Consider the following 23046-nt stretch of genomic DNA (forward strand, 5'->3'; position numbering starts at 1 on the left):
TAGAAATGTGATATAACCCAAGCCTGAGCTCTGCCCTCCAGGCTGCACTGATGCTTGTCGCAGAGGCAAAAATAGGATTGGTCCTGTTTTACAAGTGGACAAGCTTAGCTGAAGGAGACCAAATGACAGCCCCAAAGTTACTCAGATGGTGCTGAGGCCAGGAGAGGTCAGGAATCCAGACGCCAGAATCTGGTCTGGCGCGTTGGGCCTCTAAGAGCGCTGACCCCGCCCCGCAGCTCTTCTGGGCCTCACGATAGGCTCTGCGTGAGCCGGGGCGGGGCTGCACAGCCAACGTGAGAGATTCAAGCGCGGTGGGCGCAGCTTGCAGTTGTCCGCACCAGAGGCGGTAGGGTTGGGTGAGAGATTCTGGGGCTGCCTGGTCCGGAGTACCCCACTTTCCACCTCGTTTGGTGTTGCATGATTCTCTTTGGGAGCTGCTGCAGAGTAGAAATGCTCTCGGTGGTGGAGAATGGACTGGACCCCCCTGGCTACCATCCGGGTCTCCAAGAAGAAGCTAGTGGAATCCGTGATAGCATTGCAGAAGCAGTACGTGTCCTTAGACAGAGGGGTCACTAGGAAGACGGAGATGTCAATAACCATGTGCAGCTCCCTGGAGGCCGTGTTTATCCATGGTCTGCATGCCAAACATTCTCGCGGAGGCTGGGGGTGGGCGTAGGAAGAAGAGTGCCTCCCAGAAGCCCCTGCCTCAGCCTGGCTTCTGACCTCTCCTGAAAGCTGTCACCCACAAACACATCATCTCGGAATGCTCGGCCTGGCTGTGGCTGGCCCTCACGCATGGCGTGATGGAGTGCTCCCCGAAACTGCCCCAGGAGCAGGCCTGACTGAGTACTGTCAGCCTACCACCCTCCTTCGAGGTGCCCAGGAGGGCGAGTTCCTCCTCAGCTTCTTGTAAGGACTAACCTGCTTATCCTTCGAGCTCCCCTGCAGGTCCAGTGGCCGCTTACCCCACTGGCCCTCTCTGTGCTTTGCCCACTCTGAGCTCCACCCTGTCACTACCTCTGGTACAAACTACAGGAGACTCTGGATTCCATTTGCTCAGAGTACATCGAAGTCCTGAACCCAGCCAGGTTGTCCCAGCTGTCCTGCCACCTACTCTCTGATAGCCTCCAATCGGAGAGAATGACTCCAAGAGTCCTTCTAAGGAGCTCCTGTTGAAGGACTCAGACTTGGGGACAGCAGTACTGACGATTCAGACCTATCTCTGCAGGAGTGAGTATTCCTCCTCTACTCCTTCCCTTTCTTCCTTCTTTCTTCTTTCCCTCTTTGCGTCCCTCCTTTCTTCCCTTCACAGACAGTAGCGTGTGACTGCCTGTCCCGGACACGGAGCTCTATTAGAGGGCGTAAGGAAAGGCGAAGGGAGCTATCATCTCTCTTCCTCAGGGACTGAAGTTGCTGGGAGCTGTAACTGGGGGCAAAATGGGGGCAGTGAGAAGAATGGGTTTTGACAGGGCTCAGAGCTGGTTCAGGCTCCAGCTCTGTCCTGGGTGACTTGACAGGCTATAAATTAATCTCTCTGGAACTCAGTATAAAATGTTACTGTCTTTTTTTTTTTTTATCTAGAGAGAAGGAAACATAATTATAAGCTATATTTACATCTTCCAAAAAATACAATGAAGCATGATGCATATGAGTGATCTTCTGTGACCTCACAGATCAGTAGTATGATCTTGGTAGCCAGCAATTGCATTGACATTTTATATAGGTTTTCCTAGATTTAATAGTGATGAGGGGCCCTGGCCTGTTGGCTCAGCAGCAAAGTGTCAGCCCAGCATGTGGAAGTCCCAGGTTGAATCCCAGGTCAGGGCACACAGGAGAAGCGCCCATCTACTTCTCCACCTTTCCCCCTCTCCCTTCCTCTCTCTCTCTTCCCCTCCTGCAGCCAAGGCTCCATTAGAGCAAAGTTGGCCCCAGCGCTGAGGACGGTTCCATGGCCTTCGCCTCAGGCGCTAGAAAGGCTCCAGCCACAGCAGAGCAACGACCCAGATGGGCTGAGCATCGCCCCCTGGTGGGCATGCTGGGTGGATCCCAGTCAGGCACATGCGGGGAGTCTGTCTGACTGCCTCTCCGCTTCTAACTTTGGAAAAATACCCAAAAAATAGTGATGAGATAAAATACAGATTCATACTTGAGATGTGATTCTAATGAAGCAGCATGAGATCCAATATGATTTGGAAGTTGTTAGCATGACACTCAGTGCTAGTGAAATCCCTGTAAAAGACTGACGACTGACTGTGCTTCACAGTTTTATATAGACTTTTATGGACCATGGTTTTATTTATAAAAGGGAAAAATCTCAAACATAATTAAGCAATGGAAAATGTATGAAATTGTTTGGTGCCTCAGGTTCACTGTCTGCTGGATGTGATTCTTTCCCCCAGAGTAGGGGACTGCATACTCATCACACCGGTGGACTCGGGCAGTCCTCCTTTTTCCCATCACTGGGCTCCTTTTCGCCTACTTGCATTCACACCTTCCTGTACAAAAAGGAGACAGATGACTTATAAATGTGCCAATAAAGGAACAAAAGACTTGAGGAAATAGTTGCCTCCTAGCTGGGGTGGTAATTCCATGTTGAAGAAGCTCACCTTTTAGAAAGTTAAATAAGTTTAATAAACACAGTTTATGAATACTGTCTAACAATTCAATGAATGCTCAATTTTTTTTCTGAACTCCACTAGAGTGTGAGTCAGCCATATCATCTTCAGTGGAACACCTTTGTTTTCTCTAACCATGAATCAGGGGGAAATGTTAATAACTTGAAGAATGTTGTCCTCGCCGGGTAGCTCAGTTGGTTAGAGCGTCATTCCAGTACACCAAGGTTGCAGGTTCATTCCCTGGTCAGGGAGCATAGAAGAACAGATGTTCCTGTCTCTCTCCTGCTTTCTCCCTTCCTCTCTCTAAAATCAATAAAACTGACATTAAAAAAAATTTTTTGTTTAATTATTTTTAAAAGGAGTGTTGTTGTTATTACCAAATATACAAGCAACAAAGAACCAAAAATTGCAACAATTGCTAGGTTTGCTGACCAAAAAGATTATTAAAATGGTCATATTCAAGATAGAAGTTTCCAGGCAAGGTTAAGAAGAAACATAACCTTGGGCTGAGTCAAAGTATCTCTGCCCATTTAAACAGTCTATTTTAAACATACATTTCCTTTTGAAACAAAGTCACGTCCTGTGAACACCCAGCTTTGACAGAATGTTCATTCTTGTCATAATGGAAGATTTATATCTATGCTGATAATACCTATTTTTCTACATTGTCTTCTGTTTAGTCCCCAACCTTCCTAACTCACATTGGGGACTGAGGAGAGAGAAGATGGCTGATTGTACCATATTCTTGCAGCTGCTTCTCAGCCTGAACTCCCTCTAGTACTGGTTTAACATTGCTGCTCTATTGTGCATATCCTCCAAGTTAAAGAAAAGTTTCATCCTTCTATCTTAATTGAACCCAGGAGTTGAATTTATTATTTTGTCTGAATGTGTTTGTAATCTTGGGTTATATTTTGGGGCACATTACCTTGCTGAAACTATAAACTCTAGTGACCATTGTACTTCAAAAGACTGGTCAATAATTTACATATGTGTATTCCACATTTTAGCGTGCTTGAAGTGACAGTCCACTGTAGTCATTTGTTACTTGTCAGCTTTGGCTACGCTGTATTTTGAGGACATTTAAACATTGTCCTATCCAGGTGACAAAAGCAGAATGTAGGGGGTTTTTTTGGAGTCTTTGTGATTAATTGTAACAAGTTTTGTTTTACAGGCTAATAAAAATAAAGTTAGTGGTTGGGTTTTTTTTTATCAAGCCATTGAATTGTGTTCTTTGTGTATAGTATTTTCAATAAATATCACTCATGTTTCAGTAATAACACATAAAAAGGTAGAAAATGAAATACTATCTTTGTTCCCTTAACTAGATTCCTGTTGAATTTGAATGCTGGTGGTGCCAGTTAGTGCCAATTCCTGCCAACTCTGGAAATAACCGCCATGGTTTGTGTTCTTCACCAACAAAAGTTGTAAACCCTGCTTTGCTCCTCAGTTCAAAATAATTTATTCCTATTAAAGGCTTATTTTCGGTCTTGGTTTTGAAAAAAAAAAAAAAGATATCTCCAAATTAAAATATTGAAGCTGCCCTTGCCGGTTGGCTCAGAAGTACAGCGTCAGCCTGGTCTGTGGAAGTCCCAGGTTCAAATCTCAGGGCACACAGGAGAAGTGACCATATGCTTCTCCACCCCTCCCCTTCTACTCCCTCAGCCATGGCTCAATGGTTTGAGCAATTTGGCCCCAGGCACTGAGGATGGCTCCATGGCCTTGCCTCAAGCACTAAAATAGCTCAGTTGCTGAGCAACAGAGCAGAGGCTCCAGGTGGGCAGAGTATCACCTGGTAAAGAGCTTGCTGGATGGATCCTGGTCGGGGCACATGTGGGAGTCTGTCTCTGCCTCCCTACCTCTCAATATGAAAATATATATATATACATATATATATATATATATATATAGAGAGAGAGAGAGAGAGAGAGAAGCTAGCAGTGACTGTAGAGGTTTATCTTACACCTATTTTTAAGCCATAGAAACTCTGCTCTTTGTTCAGATGAAACCTTATAGAAGAAGATGAAAACTGAAACAAGGGTGGGGATTAAACAGAGCGGCTGCTTTTGAAGGGGGTGGGGGAGTGGGGACCTGAGGCTCCTCTAACCAGAAGCTCATCTGCCAACCTCCAACCCTGTGAGATCTCACCAGAGTAGTTCGTATACTCCCCACTATCCAGACCCACCACTCACTTGTACAAGCAAATGGCCCAAGAGGCATTGCCAATCCACGTTTCTGGGTGGGAACCCCCTTGATCAGAATCTTAAGTTTCTTGCCTCTGTCCCAGGTTCTTTCTACCACACACCACTGCTGTGTCAAACTGAAATCTTTAATATTCCAGAAGAAAATGCATTAGGATTCACAGACTTTTTAAATTGTTAGTGTTCTTGTTTATTTTAATAAAACTGGAGTAGCTGGAGACATTTTCATTAAGCAGATACTTTTCCAGGCTGTGTTCTGTGGGGCTGCCTGCAGGTGGAGCTGAGGTTCCAGGTTACTGGGGCTCTGTACGCCTGCTTTATTTTTATTTGTTGTGCATATGGTCATAGAATAAGATTTCACTTGAGCTAAGGATTCCTAAAACAGCAAGTTGGGAAAACACTGCAAATAACCTAAAGATAAAATGCTTTTTTTTTTAGAGACAGGAACAGACAGGGACAGACAGACAGGAAAGGAGAGAGATGAGAAGCATCGACTCATAGTAGCAGCACTTTAGTTCATTGCTTGCTTTCTCATAGTTGCCTTGATTGGGGGGGGGGGGGGGGGGGCTCGAGCTGAGCCAGTGACTGCTTGCTCAAGCCAGCAACCTTGGGCTCAAGCTGGTGAGCCTGCACTAAAGCTGGCAACCTTGGTGTTTCAAACTTGGGCCATCAGCATCCCAGGTTAACGCTCTATCCACTGAGCCACTGTCTGGTCAGGCAAAATAACTTTTTATTTTTTTATTAATTTTAATTTTAAGATAATTTTTAAATGCAGAATAGAAAATACAAGGTTTAAATAATAAACTGAATTGAAAGTTAAATTCAACAATGTATGTATCAGTGCCTGATTATCACCAACAGACATATTAAAATAGTGAGAGTGAGCAATAAGTCATTCAGCCCTCACTGAACATAAAAAATACCTTCTGTGGCTGGTTAGCTCAGTCAGTTGGAGTGTCCCAAGATGCCAAGGTTGTGGGTTTGATCCCCAATCAGGGCACGTACTGGAGGCATGAATGCACAACTAAGTGGAACAATAAATAAATGCTTCTCTCTCTCTCTCCTTCCCTCCTGCCCTCCCTCTCTTTATCCCTCTCCACCCCCCCCAAAAAAAATTAAAAAATAAAAATAATATGAAAAAATAAAATATCTTGCTGTGATTTATTTAGGTGAAATTCAAATTGTATTGGTGATATTTGTGTCTTTTAGGATAAATACTTTGGAAAAAATCAGGTATCATCTATTCTATTGCTAGATGCATTGTATAAAGGATTTGAATCTCCAAATAAGTCACATCGATTTTTTATTAAATGTTGCTGACCTTAAAAATAAAACAGTCGATTATTTTAACAGCAAAAATGTGTTTATTTGGGAACAGCCAAGAATTGCAGTCCGGGACATGTGAGCTATAGCAAAGCCATAGGCAAATCCAAAACACAAAGCAGAGGGGCGTTATTTTATGGAGAAAAAGGAGGACGTTGGGAGGGATCATTGTGAACAAAGACCATTGGAGAAAAGCTAAGAGTTCAGGGAGATTTCGTTTCTCATTGGCTGAGTTGCTGGGGTAGTTGATTTCTTGTAGGAGATGGAACATACATTTTTTTCATAGACTTCTAAGCTATTATATCTTCTTTGGAGAAATGCCTATATGCTTCTGTAATGGGCTGAATAGTACCCCCCCAATCCATCTACCTGGAACCTGTTCATGTGACCTAATTTAGAAATAGGATCTTTCCAGAAGTAATTAAGATAATGTGATGTCATGCTAGATTAGAGTGGTCCTGAATCAAATTTGACTTGTGTCCTTACAAGAAAATAGAAATTTGTGCCCAACCAGGCAGTGGCACAGTAGATAGAGCATCGGCCTGGGACACAGAGGACCCAGGTTCAAAACCCCGAGGTCACCGGCTTGAGTGTGGGCTCATCTGGCTTGAGCATGGCATCGCTGGCCTGAGTGTGGGATCATTAACATGACCCTATGGTCACTGGCTTGAGCCCAAGGTCGCTGGCTTGAGCAAGGGGTTACTGGCTTGGCTGGAGCCCTCCCACTCAAGGCACATATGAAAAGCAATCAATGAACAACTAAGGTGCCATAACTATGAGTTGATGCTCCTCATCTCTCTCCCTACTTGTTGGTCTGTCCCTCTCTCTCACTAAAAATAAAAAAGAAGCGGGAAATGTGGACATGACACAAAGACAATGCCATGAGAAGACAGAGGAAGAGATTGGAATGATGTTCTGCAAGCCAAGGAACACCAAGCACCAGAAGTTAGGGGAGCGACAAAGGGCAGACCCCCTCTCAGAGCCCTCAGCAGGAGCCAACCCTGCTGACACTTTGATTTCAGACATCAGGTAGACAAAAAATAAGTACAAATAAGCCCTGGCTGGTTGGCTCAGCAGTAGAGCATCGGCCTGACGTGTGGAAGTCCCGGGTTCAATTCCCAGCCAGGGCACACAGGAGAGGGCCCACCTGCTTCTCCACTCCTCCCCCTCTCCTCCCTCTCTGTCTCTCTCTTCCCCTCCTGCAGCCACGGCTCCATTGGAGCAAAGTTGGCCTGGGTGCTGAGGATGGCTCCATGGCCTCCACTTCAGGCACTAGAATGGCTCCAGTTGCATCGGAGGAATGGCCCAGAGGGGCAGAGCATCACCCCCTGGTGGGCATGCCGGGTAGATCCCAGTCAGGTGCATGCAGGAGTCTGTCTCTGCTGCCTGGTGCTCACTTCAGAAAAATACAAAAAAAATAAATAAAATTAATCATATATTACATGTAATGGATATAACATACATTGCATTATATAAAATATACATTATATTGTTGCACTCCACACAGGAGCCTTTCCACAAGGCCAGATGAGGCTCTGACTCTGGTCACACACACATTAACATCTCCTGGGCAGCTTGTGGGGGGCAGAAGAAGTGAATGATTCAGGGGACTGCAGGGTGACCTTCACCTCAACAGTTTTTCAAAGCACCCAGGTAATTCTAAGGGACAGCCCGGACCAATGAATGTTCAGGTTCCATTCCAGCGGGCCATGATTCGAGCTGACTTAGGTTCTCATCCCTGGATCACACATTCTCTGGACCTTCAGAATCTCAGTAAACGTGTTAATTTTACAAAATGTTTATTTTCAATATTATAATTACTCTTTATATTTACACAGCCCATTACTGTTTGAGGAAGTAATTTTACATGCATTAACTCATTCAGTCCTCATCACAACCCTTTGAGGGGGACAGGGGCTGATATCACTCTTCCACCTCACCTTTATTTTTCTCCGGAGCACTTACCACCCTCCAACATGCCATACCGTTGGCTTCTTTATTGTTACTGTTTTCTTTCAACTTCAGACTGTAAGCTTGCTTCATCAGGGCGGGGGTTGTCTCCTTAGTTCACTGCTGGCATATAACAGGCAATCAGTAAATAATAGTCGAATGAATGATTGAATCAAAGAAGAGTTAACAAAAGCCCAAAGAGGTTAGGAGATCTGCCTGAGGTCAAACAGCAAGTAAATGGAGTAGCTGTTGAACTGCTTCTTCCGTGGGTGTATGTGAGCATTCTTTCCACTCTTGCTGTAAATTTCCTAGTGTGCCTGATATTAGGATGGACCCGGACTACCAGGAGAGAGAGGATTTGGCAGCTGAGATAGTTGCAAATGGGCTAACTGCTACCAGCAAGTGTGCCTAGAATCCCTAGGAGTGGGGGGAGCACCGTTCTTTGTCAAAGTGAAGAAGAGCAGCTTCTGCTGACGGCCAGAGGGCTTCATTTATAGCCTCTCATTTTCATTCTGGAAAGAGACGTTTTTTCTTTGCACACACCTGCAAATGATTTGTGCTAATACACTGACACTGACTCACAGGGTTCCTAAACATGTGACATAAAAATGAGGAAGTTGCCAGGTGATTTATCTGGACGAGCTTTTAAAAGGGGTGGTCATGTCAATCAAATTTCCCATGGAGCCTCAGCAACCAAACAGTCTAACCTGCCACTTCACAGGTGAAAACAGAGGCCCAGGGAGATCAGGTGACCTGCTGGGGGTTACAGGCACCTGGATCAGCCTCCCTCACTCTCTTCTCCCTCTAAATCCACCGCACAAATGTACCTGGAGGTAAAATGGGGATAAACCCCAAAGCAGGACAATGGCTTGTGGAAGGGGGGCCTGCCTCCTCTGGATCTTATCTCTGGATAACACGTTTATCTGGGGAGCAGCGGAGAAGTCTCACTGTGTGCACTGCAGATATTCAAGAACCATGACTTCCTTTGTCCTTTGCTCCTTTCTCCACCCCCTTGGATGAGAGGCATGGAATTGATTTCAAAATCAACTGACCTAAGTATGTTTTTATTTATTTATTTATTTGACTGGATTAATCAGTGTGGACTTAAATTTCTCTGGGTTCATGATTCTCTGTACTTCATCTCCCCCTGAAATTGAATTCTAATCCTAAATGACATTTGTCTGGTTTCCCAGGCAACCACCTCTAAAGCCATAAACAGCAGATTAAGGTTTCTGAGGGAAGAAGTGAGAGAGACTGCACAATCCTGGCCAGGGGAAGAAATCCAGGTGCTCAAAGGCTGGGCGGCAGCAGCCCCCTCTGCCAATAGGAAGAGAGAAACACCCTCTGCTAGCTGGTGCAGTTGAAAAGCAGGTGTGTGTGTGTGTGTGTGTGTGTGTGTGCGTGTGTGTGTGTGTGTGTGTGTGTTATTTTTAAATCTCCCAGCATCTAAGAATCCATACGTTACATCTGAAACAGGGGTAGTTTGTTGGGTAATTTTATAAGCAATTTTCATTGACTTATGAAACTGTTTTCTATAAATATCATCTTTACACACACACACACACACAAACATGGAAAATTAGCACACTTTATTTATATTCCACCAATTTTCTTCAAATCTCAATCAGTATACAGACATACTTTTTTTGTGTGTGGAACAGAGAGAGAGACAGAGAGAGGGACACATAGGGACAGACAGGCAGGGAGAGAGACGAGAAGCATCAATTCTTTGTTGTTCATTGACTGCTTTCTCTTATGTGCCTTGACTGTGCGGCTATAGCAGAGCAAGTGACCCCTTGCTCAAGCCAGCGACCTTGGGCTCACGCTGGTGAGCCTTGCTCAAACCAGATGAGCCTGTACTCAAGTTGGTGACCTCGGGGTTTCGAACCTGGGTCCTCCGCATACCAGTTTGATGCTCTATCCACTGAGCCACCGCCTGGTCATGTTTCCTCTATTTGCAATACCCTACTTTAATTTTGACACTTTTGGTCATCAGATGTAGGGGGAGGAGGAGAAGGGTTTCCAAGCAGTGCTCTGCCACCAGCTGGGTATCCTACAATTTAACTCAATTCTGACGCTACCTGGAGATAGCATCAGATCCCACAGGTTAAGGGCTCAGTCCCACAAGACTGGCCACCCCCATCTTCAGATGCCAATCGGAAGTCCATCCAGGCTGTTACCTGTGGTTCTGATGACCCGGTACAAATCAGAGGTTCCCATCATCCTCCCCTTGGATTTGATTAATTTGTTAGAGTGACTCACAGAGCTCAGGAGAGCTGTTTACTTCCTAGCTTGCTAGCTTATTACAAAAGATATTTAAAAATACAAATGAACAACCAGATAAAGAGATACATAGGGTGATGTCCAGAAAGGTCCCGAGCACAGAAGCTTCTGTCCCATGGACTTTGAGTTGTGCCACCTTCCTGGCTTGCTGCCGCATTCTTATTCACCAGTCTGGGACCTCTCCAAATCCTGTCCTTTTGAGTTTTTACGGAGGCTTCATCATGCAGGTATGACTGAATCATTAGCCATTAGCGACTGAGTAGGCCTCCAGCCCCTCTCCCTTCCCCAGATGTGGGTGGTGAGCACTGAAAGCCCAGCCCTCCAATCACTGACCGGTCTGGCAACCATCTTCCATCCTTAAGTTAACCAGAGGCTTTGTGAATATCACTTCTTAATGTAAACTCAGGTGTGGTTGGAGGGGGCTTGTTATGAATAACAGAAGACATCCATTTCACCTTTATCACTCTTAAGTTATTTCAGGGACTGAAAACAAAGCCAAAAATTGTAACAAAAGATGCCTCTGTTGCTTTAATCATTTAGGAATTACGAGGGTTTTGGGAGCTGTGAGCCAGGAACCGTAGATGAAGATCAAAATACATATTTCATATCATTACTCACATCACACACACACACACACACACATGCATCTCCAAGAGTTGGAAATGCCTGAGTATTTGTATGTCTGGTGCCTCAACTATAAAGCACAATTGGCATGGCCATTCTCCATCATTTAGAATTGTGGTAATTTTTTTTTTACAAAGAATATAATTTAATAGTCTTAATTCTCTTTTCCTCAAATGACCTGTTCTTGGTTTGCCTGAGGTACAAGTCAAGGCCAGGGGGTTAGGCTTTGGACTGGGAGCTAGGAACCTCTGCCTTTACCTGTGACACCATGGGGTTTCCCTGCCTCCCTGGGCTCAGACTCTGTGGGTGTAAAATCCAGCGGAAACCCAAAGGTTTCGGAGTTGCATCAGCTCAGCCAGAACGGGGAATCAGTGATTCTGGTCACGGAAGTCTCTGCTGCTCAGGGCACAATTGACTCGTCAGTAACCAAACTGCCACATGGTGTTTTTTGTTCTTTTTTCTTTCTAAAAATTTTTTATTTATTAACTTTAGTGAGAGAGGAAGGGAGCGACGAGAGAAAGACAGAAACATCGATCTGTTCCTGTATGTGCCCTGACGGGGGGTTGAACCAGCAAACTCTGTGCTTCAGAATGATGCTCTAACCAACCGAGCTATCCGGCCAGGGCTCTTTGTTATTGTTGTTGTTGTTTTTTAATGGAATACATTTGACATGTAACATTGTGTAAGTTTAAGGTATATAAGGTATTACTTTGTTACATTTTTATATTGTAGTATAATTGTGGATTCAGCAATACTTACCACATTCCATCATTATAGGACAATATTATTATCCATATTCATTATACTGTGTATTGGCTCCCTGTGGCTTATTTACCACCCCTTACAAGTTTATACACTTAAACATCATCACTTTTACCTGCCCACTCTTCCTACCCCTTGGTAGGAACTTTTCACACACTGTCCTTCTCTTGTGTCACCATCCTTTCTGGTTTGGTATCCACTGTCCTCCTGGCCCCACTGGAAGGTGAGGTCTGCAGGCTGTGCAGTGGGGCCCCCGCTGTCTCTGCCCTACCTTGCCGAGTGCCTGGCCTGTACGGAACATTCAGGAGGACTTCAGGAATAAATAAACTGAGAGATGAAGGTTGGCTTGAGCCTTTTTATGCTTCTATCTCACTGGGCTTGGCCAGGTACCTGACCCACGTCAACTCTCTACAGGGGAGCCTGGTGAGAGAGAGTGTCCTTCTCAAATCTCTCGCAGTAGGAGTGTGCAGACTTATTCTGACATGGCAGGTGTCCTTTGGCTTGGTTGGCTTGGGTTAAGGGGGAAAACAGAAGGTGTAGCAGAGACCTGGGGGACAGGGCTGAAGACCATCAAATCCTACACAGAGGGACCTACCCAGGGTGCCAAGGTTCTCTTTGTGTCAGCTTGTCTCCCTCCCCAGCCCCTACCATTTAGCACAATAATTCTATTTATCCAGCATTTTGCAAGCATTATCTCATTTTTTATCCTCACCACAGTTATACTGAGGTAAGCATATTATCTTTATCCAACCTGAAGAAACTGAGTCTCAGAGCAGAAATAGGAAGTGCTCCTGCCTTGCAACTGGTAAGCAACAGAGTCCAGATTAGAACCTGAGACAACCTGAGTGCCAGGCCCTTGACCCTGCGCACAGTCCAGCAAGAGGTTCTGGAAGCGGCCGGAAACAGCCCCGTCGGATTCAGGTCTCAGGCCCCAGCCCTTCCCCCGGGGCCCTCCCTTTCCTTGGCGCTCTGCTCTGGGGACAGAGCTGCCTCTCCCTCTGCAGGCAAGCTCTGGGAAGCCAAGGGTTGATCTGGTGTCTTTGGTGAAGTAGAATCATAGAACTATACTTCCTAATCAATCCTTGTTAATAAAGACCGCCTTGGAGTTTCCTATGAAAGCGCAGTCAACTCTCTTAGTTCTCAGTCGGCCCCAGAGGAAGTTACCAAAGCTTTGATGGCGTCTCAGCGGCATCCAGGGCCAAGGGATAAGCCCATCACCAAACACTTTCTGGAAATGATTTGAAGACGAATGAGGAAGCTTCTGTCGCTCACCTGCTGGACAACTTACCTCTGCTTCCTGGGCCTCAGTTTTCCTGCTTGTGAAAGGACAGGCATTAGGATTCCCCTCTCAAAGGTGCCTTCTCTGTTTCTGTCAACATGGATTGAGGCCTTATTGTGTGCTGCATGGAGTGCCGGGCCCTCGGGAGACAGAAGTAAACCAGTCTGATGAAGGAGCCATCCACCAGAAGTCCTTGGGACCCAGGCCCGGGAGACGCACGAAGACACCACGGGGAGGCGCTGCCACTCCAGTGCCCCCAGCCTGGCACCCCCCGAGGCGGCCCCCTAGTCCTGCGCGCCCGGATCACCTGCGCGAGGCGGGGCGAGGCGGGCCGGGGGCGGGGTCCCCAGGCGGGTAGAGCCCGGGCGGCGCTGGTGGCGCCGGCGGGAGGCTGAGCGGCGGCGGGCTGGCGCGTGGGACTCACCGGAGTAGGTAAGAGGCTGTGGGCGCCCGACCCAGGCTGGTGGCTCGCTGTCCACCTGCCGGCCGCGCTTGGAGACGGAGAGCCGGGGTGGGGGGATGAGCGGTCCCAGTGTCCCCACCACCACCTTCGCTGGAGGAAGCATCTCCCGGGCCTGGGGTTTGCGCGAGAGGGCGGCGGTCGTGGGTGGTGGGAGGGGGGTTGATCATCTACAGTTTGGAGACAGGGATGGGACATGTGTAAAGGTGCCCAGATTACGAAACAGTCTCAACCCAGCGCGGAGAATCGCCCTGGGAACCAGCCTGCGTTTAGGGCTGGATATGCCGGACATCCAGAAAGCACTTAATTTCCTCGTTCCATTCCCCGGGGGGAAAAGGGCCAGCGAGGACGTAGAAGGGATTTTGAAGCACTCAGGACCTGTGTTTGTTTTCTCTGTAATGCGGGTGTCTCGATGGGTGATCTTGAGCGGAGGCCCCATCCGGCGAAAGCTCTGAGATTTAATGAGCCACACCGGGGGAGGAACCAGGGCTGTAGGTAAGAGCGGCAAGTTCGGTAGACAGGTTGGGAGCAGCCCTCCGGACCAGCTGCTTCAGGGAAAAGACACAGGATCGGACTCCTGTTCTGTGGTCTGGGTGCACTGGTGAGAGGAGGAGCTGGGTGTGTCAAACACAACGGGGGTTTCAAGGGCCCAGGGAGCCCTCTGGTTCTGGGAATCTCCGCTTTGAAACTTATCCCCGAGGTCCAACTTTGCCTCTGGCAGAACCTTTCATTTCTTTATAATTCAGTTTGATGTGCTTCTTAAACAAAGCAATTTCTCAGACAGATTAAGTAAAATAATCCAGATAAAGTGCTTAGTACAGGATCTGTATATAGTAGGCACTCAGTCAATATAAACTAGACTATAGCTCCTTGGGGGCAGGGACCAATGTCTATTTGGTTCACCATTATGTGGTGCCTGACCTGTAGTAAGTCTCACTGTATTTTTGTTGAATGAATGAGTACGCAATCTGAGTCTATGCTTGGCATGTGGTCAGTAGTCAACAAATACTGAATTTAGAGATGGCCAGATTCTAACAGATGGGTATGGATATGGGAAACAGTGTCTAGGCCAGTGGTTCTCAAACTTTTTGAAGTTGGGGCGCATTTAAAATCCTGCAAATAATTGTAGGCGCACTATATACAAATTTCTGAGAAATGTGTTATAATAATTAAGTCAAATATTAAAGAAAAAATATAAAGTCCAAGCGTGCTTTTATGGTAATTAAACGAATAAATACGACAAAATTAAATTTATTCTGACATTAAAAAATTTTTATGTCACATTTTTGTTATGCTTTTTAGAATTTGTAAAAACAAGGGGTTAAAAAATTAAAAAATGACAGCTCTTCCGGGGACGGTGTCTTTAAGGCAGCCACAATGGTCCAGCGTTTGACATACCATCGGAGGCTGTCCTACAATACAGCCTCTAACAAAACCAGACTGTCCCGAACCCCTGGTAATCGAATTGTTTACCTTTATACCAAGAAGCTTGGGAAAGCACCAAAACCTGCCTGTGGGGTGTGCCCAGGCCGGCTTCTGGGAGTTCGTGCTGTAAGACCTAAAGTTCTAATGAGGTTGTCTAAAACGAAAACACATGTAAGCAGGGCCTATGGTGGATCCATGTGTGCTAAATGTGTGCGTGACAGGATCAAGCGTGCTTTCCTTATTGAGGAGCAGAAAATCGTTGTGAAAGTACTGAAAGCATAAGCACAGAGTCAGAAGGCTAAATAAAAGATGAGGCTCCTTTGAGTAATAAAAACAAAAAATAAAATAAAAAAAATTAAATTAAATTAAAATTTAAAAATGACAAAAAAGTTATCTTTTTATATCTATAGATACATTCTTAGTAAGATTTAGTAAATTCGGCAGGTCCCTGCACGAATGTGTTAAGCTTTTTCATTCTTATGTTTATGAGAAACAGAAGCCTGATGTGTCCTAGCGATTTCTTCAATGTTTGGGCATATATTTGAAAGGCAGACTCTCATTTCTTCGTCAAAACTTTGAAGAATTTCTCTCTTTTTACTCTTAATTGTGTTGAGTGAAGAAAACCCCCACCATACATATCATCTTAACTTTACACCAAACAAAGGATAAAAGAAACTTGCTTCCAGTCTTTCTGGGGAACATGGGGGGTAGTGTAAACAATCCAGCACCACAGTTTAACAGCCTTTTACAACCTAATCAGGCAAGTAAGGTTGGGCAGACTGTCAGCTTACAGCCAATTTCCCCCACCTCTGTCCCCCAAAAATCTAAACTCTAAAAACCCTGTTGGTTATTTGGTCCCCAACAGGCACATATTTCTCTGGAATATCATAGGGTGCACCTGGAAATCTTCTAGAGATTTGAGAACTGGATTAGGGACACCCCTGTGGGGGAGGAAGAAACTTTCTTCTATCCTCATGGTTATTTTGGCTGGTCTAATAATCAAATATACATGAGACAGATTAGCAGGAGAAAATAATCAAATTTAATACACACCTACGTATGGAGACCCCCCGCATACATGAGAGAGTCAGAGACCCCACATGCACAAGAGGTTCAGAGACAGAAAGAGAACATGGGTATATGACATCCTGAGCTAGGGATGAGGTAAGGCCTTGAGGGTTTTAAAAAGTCATTGCAGGATGATAATAAGAGCAGATGTTTAGTAAATAGAAGTTTGTCCTCCCCTATAGATAGATCAAAAGAGGTTATTGCTGATTATCTCTTATGTGCAAGGCTCCCAATTCTTCTAGGTAGTTGGGGTGAGAGGCAGAAATTTCTCTTAAGCCCACAGCTAAAGTTGCCTTTAGCTTGAAATAATCTATATACCACATAGGCACATCTTGGGGTGACTCACTCTGAATCCCTAGTTCCCACTCTTTTCGGGTGGAGAGGGGTAATAGGATAGTCAGCCAGAACACAGAGGTAGAGAGGGCATACAAAATCCTGAAATCCTGAACCCCAGTTGCCACATGAGAGTAGACAGAGGAGCTGGAAGTCTAGGTAGGCCAAGTACCTTTCTCATGTCCTCTAAATGTCCAACCCAAGGTTACAGGGTTAAGGGGAGGAGGGAAGGGCACCAAGAGACAGCAGAGAACTATGGGTACCTGATGGGGCTGGAAGATGGAAAGGGGCTCCCAGGACCCCTTACTGGGGATGGGACATTCCTCACCTTGTCCCCGCTGGTCTCCATGCTAGCTGGTCGTGAGGTAGCTGAAGGGGGCAGTGTGGGTGCCAAGCGAGCCCACCAACCGGTATGTGATGGGCCAGGCACACAGTGAGCTGGGCTGGAGGGACGCACTGGTCTTTGTGGGGATCTGCTGTAGCTGTATTGTATCAACAGCCCTTCAAAACTTTCCGCACTCTATATCACACCACTGTGGACTGTGGCCATTCCTCCCTGAGGCCAGAAGGAAGCTGTGTCCTTGAGGTGGAGCCACTCTGAGCACAGTTAGGGACCTTTAACTTTTCTGACTCCTGCCAGGCAACCTTGTGGGGGTTTCATCTCCCAGGTGGGGAAGCAAAGGTCCGAGGTGGTGGTGAGAAGTCAGGAGCATCTACAGGTGGCAGGAGACACTGTACCTTTCAAAAGAGCCAAGTCTGAAGCTTTGGCTTATAACACTTTCTAGAATTGCTTATATTTGCCCATGACACACCTGTCCCTGAGACCCCTGGGGGTCCGAGAGGGTAAAGCAGTGTCCACACTGTTCCCCATCCCATTGCTCCAGGGATGCAGGGTCACAGACTGTCAGAGCTACGGGGAACCCTCACGGTAATAGAGGGCACCTCCACTTAAAGGTGGGGGAACGGGGGTCCCGAGAGGATGCTCTATGCTCAGTCAGGGAAAGTTAGGGGAGACCCCGAGTCTCCTAATTCCCAGCGCTCGTATCACCACAGTGGGCCATAAAATGCTCTGGGAATTGAGAACGCAGTACTTCCTTTTTTTTCCAATCTGCCAATAAAATGGAAAGAAAAGTTTAAAAAAAAAGTAAAATGGATTTTAAGTTGCCCAATAAACCGTTTTAATTTTTTTTAAAAACCTGATGTATGATAAAAATAAAGACCCAAAACAACCTCTATGTTTATTTTTTAAAAGATGTATGTTTAATACTGAAGAAAAAGAATTCAAAATAGGAACCTCTGTAACCTCGGCTGCCGCCTCGCCGGCCAGAGGGCCTGTGTGAAGACGCATTCTGTGCGCTGCGGTCCGAGGGCTCTGAAGGCAGCCGGGAGCAGCAGCGAGTTTATTTCTCCTGGACCGTTTTCAAGCCCCATGAATGCTGCTCCTATCGGTTTCCCCATCTCCATCCATCCGCCTGTTGATGCCGATGGCATCCTGGCCTCTGGCAGGACTCTTTGCTTTGGGGTCTGGCAGAATGGCTCCCTCTTTGTTTTCTCTCAAATGAATTCCTTATCAGACCTATCGACCCTAGGGAGGCAGGAGGAGGCAGGAGAGGAAGGGGACCCCGCAGAGGCGAGAGTGGGCCGGCCGCCTTCTGAGGATTCCTGAGCAGGGCGGGGTGTAGGTAGAGCTGAGGGGGCGGGGCCAGAGTGTGGCTGTGGGATTGGAACCTCTCCTGCGGTTTGAACTCCTGGGGGTGATGGCTGCAGTTTGGTCTAAGGAAGAGGGTGTGCCAATCTCGAAGACAGAGAGGCCTGTTCTTCAGCCAGCTTGCAGACCTGTTCTGAGGGGCCTCCTGCCTGGGTGGGACATTCCTGAGCTGTTGGGGCCCTCTGTGGGGCTACCAGATCCTAGGATACCCGCTGGGGGCCCCAAGGGAGGGGACAGGGTGGTGATAGAAGCACTGCACTTGGATTGGTGCAGACCCTGCAGGGTCAGCAATCCTGCTCCAGGGCAGCCTTGGGCAGAAGTGGCTGTGGTGAGGATGGGGCAAAAAGCAGGGACTTTGCTATGGGGTTTTTCTTCAAGGCACATCGCCTCTCTGAACCTCAGTTTCCTACTTGTTCCAGAGGATACTACCCACAGCAATCACCTTAATAAATATTAGCTTCCACCTGAACAGGCGGTGGCGCAGTGAATAGAGTGTTGGACTGGGATGCCGAGGACCCAGGTTCGAGACCCCGAGGTCACCAGCTTGAGCGCGGGCTCATCTGGTTTGAGCAAAGCTCACCAGCTTGGACCCAAGGTCTCTGCCTTGAGCAAGGGATTACTCGGTCTACTGTAGCCCTGCGGTCAAGGCACATATGAGAAAGCAATCAATGCACAACTAAGGTGTCGCAACAAAAAACTAATGATTAATGCTTCTCATCTCTCTCCATTCCTGTCTTTCTGTCCCTATCTATCCCTCTCTCTGACTCTCACTCTGTCTCTGTAAAAATAATAATAATAAATAAATAAATAAATAAATAAATAAATATTAGCTTCCAGGCCCTGTCTAGTTAGTTCAATTGGTTAGAGTTGTCCAGAAACACCAAGATTACAGGTTTGATCCCTGGTCAAGGCACATATCAGAGGAGACCAATGAACGCACAGCTAAGTGAAGCAACAGATGAATGCTTCCCTCTTTCTCTCTCTCTGTCTCTCTCCCTCCTTTCTGTCTCTCTAAAATCAATCGATCAATTATAAAAAATTACATAAATATTAGTTTCCCTTCTCCGTTAGAGAAACTTGTGTCTTGGGACCTGTTGAACCAACTTTTAGGATCAACTGTCTCAGGATTTTTAAATGTCTCCACAGTTCATTCATCATTCATTCATTCATTCATTCATTTACTGGTCACTCATCCCACAGCTCCAGGGCTAAGGCCTGCCCCAGGTCTGTGCTGGGAACTCAGAGACAGCTCTTTTTGCTGTTGTCTGGCTTCTCGCAGCCCCAGCACAGTAGGGCCCTACTTTGCAGCTTCCACCTAGTCCTCCACCTGAGGTTGTCTCTCCAGTCATCTCTGCAATGAAAAGCAGTTATGTAACTGGTGTTCCCCCCCCCCCACTGTACCTCATCTCCTAACCCTCTTCGGGGTTTCCTAAAGTTTTAGCCTGCAGGTCACAGGGAAATAAATGGTTGACTTCTGTTTGCTGAGGGCTTGCCAAGGCCCACACAGTGCTAAATGCTGCTCACGTCTCAGTCCCTTTAACACCCCCAGCATCCCAGGAAGTGAAGAGCATATTCCCTCTTTCAGAGACATAGCAATTTGCTGGCTGTCACAGAGCTAACCAGGGACACATCCTGGCTTCCCTGGGCCCTAGGCCTAGGCAATTTTGCCTTCCTAGTCCCCTTCCTCTGTAAATATACTGCTCATAAAAATTAGGGGATATTTCAAAATGAATATGAAGTGTTAAAAAAAAGCGTTTGATTTTTTTTTTATTAAACAAAAACATCAGAAAAGCAAACAAGTCAAAGAAAGTTGTTCAATTATGCAAACAAGATACAAAACCAACTTTTATTTCATTGGTGAAAATGCACAGTACAAGACCCTGGCCAGTTGGCTCAGCGGTAGAGTGTCAGCCTGGCGTGCAGGAGTCCCGGGTTCGATTCCCAGCCAGGGCACACAGGAGAGGCACCCATCTGCTTCTCCACCTCTCCCCCTCTCTTTCCTCTCTGTCTCTCTCTTCCCCTCTCGTAGCCAAGGCTCCATTGGAGCAAAGTTGGCCCGGGCGCTGGGGATGGCTCTATGGCCTCTGCCTCAGGCGCTAGAATGGCTCTGGTTGCAACAGAGCGACACCCCAGATGAGCAGAGCATCGCTCCTGGTGGGCGTGCCGGGTGGATCCCGGTCGGGCGCATGCAGGAGTCTGTCTGACTGCCTTCCCGTTTCCAGCTTCGGAAAAATGAAAAAAAGAAAGAAAGAAAATGCACAGTACAAAAGGCTGAAAGTGCTGGAGTATCTGCACGTTCCCTGATCCCCTAGTTTTTGTGAGCAGTGTAGTATTTACAGTGATAATAACGTCTGCATTGGTACATTAAAACATTTGCTTTAACCTAAAAGTTTCTTTTTTCTTCTGATTTTGGAAGAAACGAAACATTTTTATGGGGCCCCTACAACTATTGCAGGCCCTGGACACTTTGCGTCATGTGCCCATTGGAGACCTCGGGCCCAGAGCTAAGGAGAAATGACTGAAGAGGTCAGAACTTCCACGCCCATCACTGTGGAAGTTCTGACCTCCTCACTGCATTGCCCTTTGCAATTAAAAAAAAAAGAAAGACAAGCAAAGAACTAGGGGAAAGGGACTAGTGGTATTAATAGTTCTCTCAGGAAAATGGAATTTGATTTGTTTGTCTTCCGTGTCTCCCCACCCCCTTCACTCCAGTCACAGACTTTAAAGGTAACTGGCTTATCTCAAGGACAAAGGGGATTCATTAATCTTTTAAAAGCAGCTCCCAGTTCATACCAAATCCCTGATAACAATATCATTGGTAATAATAATAATAATAATAATAAACGTTTTCGAGAGCCCTCGGTGTGCCGAGCATGGTGTGAATCACTTGACATGTAGTCTCCTAAAGCCTCGGTGACCCTATCAATGGTCATCTCCCTTTTGCAGATGAAGAAACTGGGGCTTAGAAAGACTGAGTTGGACAAGTGGCAGTGCCAGGATTGGGACCTGAGTCTTTGGAGCATGACTTCCCTGAGGGCAAGGATTGCTTCCTGCTGTTTCCCCTTCACCCAGCACAACACTTTGGTACATGCAAACTTTTTTTTTTATTAAGTGAGAGGCAGGGAGGCAGAGAGACAGACTCCCACCTGCGCCCTGACTGGGATCCACCTGGCAAGCCCATTACCAGGAGATCCTCTGCCCATCTGGGGCCACTGATCCATTGCTTGACAACCAAGCTATTTTAGCACCTGAGGCAAAGGCCGTGGAGCCATCCTCAGCACCCGGGGCCAACTTGCTCACAAAAATTAGGGGATGTCTCTCTCTCTCTCTCTCATTTGAGCCATGGCTGCAGAAGGGAAAGAGAGAGAGAGAAGAGTGAGGGGAGGGGTGGAGAAGCAGATGTACCCTGACCAGGAATTGAACCCAGGACTCCCACATGCCAGACCCACACTCTACCACTGAGCCAACAAGCCAGGGCCCATACAAACTTTCAACATGGAATGAATGAATATTTGACTGACCCCAGAATCTGAACTCCTAAGCTTCTTCACTGTCCTGCTCTTTAGGGAAGCATACCTAGTTTAGGTGCTGCCCCTGTAGTGCCAGAGTGGGCAGCTACAGCCCCGGGGTGTCTGGGCGCAGCTCAGAGCCCTGATGAAGTGAGGAATTGATCAAGACGCATTCACTTGATTCACACAGGCCTTCACTCCTCCACCAAGGTCCTCCGCCCCATCCCACCACAGCCTGCAAGATCCCACTGAAGGAGTCTATCTCCTGCCAATGATCCTTCTCCATGGGATCTCAGAAGGGCAGCCTAACGTCATAGCTCAGAGCGCCACCCAGAAGAGGGTGGCAAAAGGTGTCTATGTGGCTCTTTGCCTGGAGGTTCATGTTTTTCCTCTCCTTTTATGCCTTTGGCCCTTCCCCAGGGCACATTACCACAGTTAAATGGTACACCCAGGGGAACCTGAACTCACCCACCAAAATAATTAGACAGCTGAGAAGTACTACTACCATAAAGGAAAGGCAGTAAGTCAAGCTACCCATGCCATTTGACACAGAATTATAGAACCAGATGGACCAAGGTTGCAAAGTAAAGTGTGATAATTATATCAATATATAAGGAGTTAGGGAAGAAATTCATAAAATAATAAAAGAACAAGAAATCATAGGAAAATTGGAAATAAACGTAAATTTATCTTTCAAAAAACAGTCATAGGAGAGAACCAAGTGAAAACATTAGCTATGAAAAAATATAGTATTGAAGAGAAAAGACAAGAGATCAGGATGAATGCAGTTGAAGAATTAACTAGCAAAGAGATCAGATTGAGAACTGTCCCAAAGGAAGCAGCAAAAGATAAAGAGATAACAAATAAAAAAGCAAAGCCAAGAGGTATGGAGAGTAGAAGCAGGTGTCCCAAAATGAAAGAGAAGTTAAAAAGGAGAAGAAGCCTGACCTGTGGTGGCGCAGTGGATAAAGCGTCGACCTGGAATGCTGAGGTCGCCGGTTCAAAACCCTGGGCTTGCCTGGTCAAGGCACATATGGGAGTTGAAGCTTCCTGCTCATCCCCCCCTTCTCTCTCTCTCTCCCTCCCCCCTCTAAAAAAATGAATAAATAAATAAAAATAATTTTTTAAAAAAGGAGAAGAAATAATTGAAGAAACAATGGAGAGTAAATGTTCTAGAATTAAAGAAAAATGAATGAGTTCAAAGTGAAAGATCTCATGGTGTAGCCAACAGTAGAAATAAGGAATAAATCACACACAGATATTGGGTGAAATTGAGAATATGAAAGACAAAGAGAGAGAGCAGAGAGAGATAGCCTACCTTACAAAGGAACAAGAATCAGATTGGCTTGTCAATAACTTGATGAAGGACGTCAAAAGATAATGTTAATAAGAATTGAAAGAAAAGGACCCTTTCAATCCAGAATTTTAAAGCCAACCAAATTGTCTTTCAAACATGATGTCGCCTGACCGGGCGGTGGCGCAGTGGATAGAGCGTCAGACTGGAATGTG

At 46.3% G+C, this 23046-nt stretch overlaps 2 protein-coding genes and 1 long non-coding RNA gene across 7 annotated transcripts in view; 2 read left to right on the top strand and 1 right to left on the bottom strand.

Moving 5' to 3' along the window:
- Positions 1 to 6173: 6173 nt before the first annotated feature.
- LOC136399788 (uncharacterized) lies at positions 6174 to 13298 on the bottom strand. 4 transcript variants are annotated; one of them, XR_010750210.1, is made up of 3 exons: positions 13044 to 13298; positions 8122 to 8206; positions 6174 to 7532 (listed from the first exon to the last, which is right to left on the bottom strand). It is a non-coding gene; the product is annotated as an uncharacterized lncRNA (long non-coding RNA). The 4 variants fall into 4 exon arrangements; XR_010750208.1 differs by having other exon boundaries at positions 8102 to 8206; XR_010750209.1 differs by having other exon boundaries at positions 8122 to 8209.
- A 56-nt stretch (positions 13299 to 13354) lies between these two features.
- NCMAP (non-compact myelin associated protein) overlaps positions 13355 to 23046 on the top strand; it is a 44010-nt gene continuing 34318 nt past the window's right edge. The window contains exon 1 of one of the 2 annotated variants that reach the window (XM_066375456.1): positions 13355 to 13466. The gene's annotated coding sequence lies outside the window, so the exon portion shown is untranslated. The remainder of the gene's footprint in view (positions 13467 to 23046) is intronic. The other variant, XM_066375458.1, reaches the window with a different exon arrangement.
- LOC136397554 (large ribosomal subunit protein eL34-like) lies at positions 14843 to 15247 on the top strand. The gene has a single exon (XM_066372055.1). It carries the CDS (start codon positions 14872 to 14874, stop codon positions 15199 to 15201), a length of 330 nt encoding a protein of 109 aa, XP_066228152.1. The 5' UTR covers positions 14843 to 14871; the 3' UTR covers positions 15202 to 15247.

This window comes from Saccopteryx leptura, chromosome 3 (assembly GCF_036850995.1).
Source record: "Saccopteryx leptura isolate mSacLep1 chromosome 3, mSacLep1_pri_phased_curated, whole genome shotgun sequence".
Taxonomy (NCBI): Eukaryota; Metazoa; Chordata; class Mammalia; order Chiroptera; family Emballonuridae; genus Saccopteryx; species Saccopteryx leptura.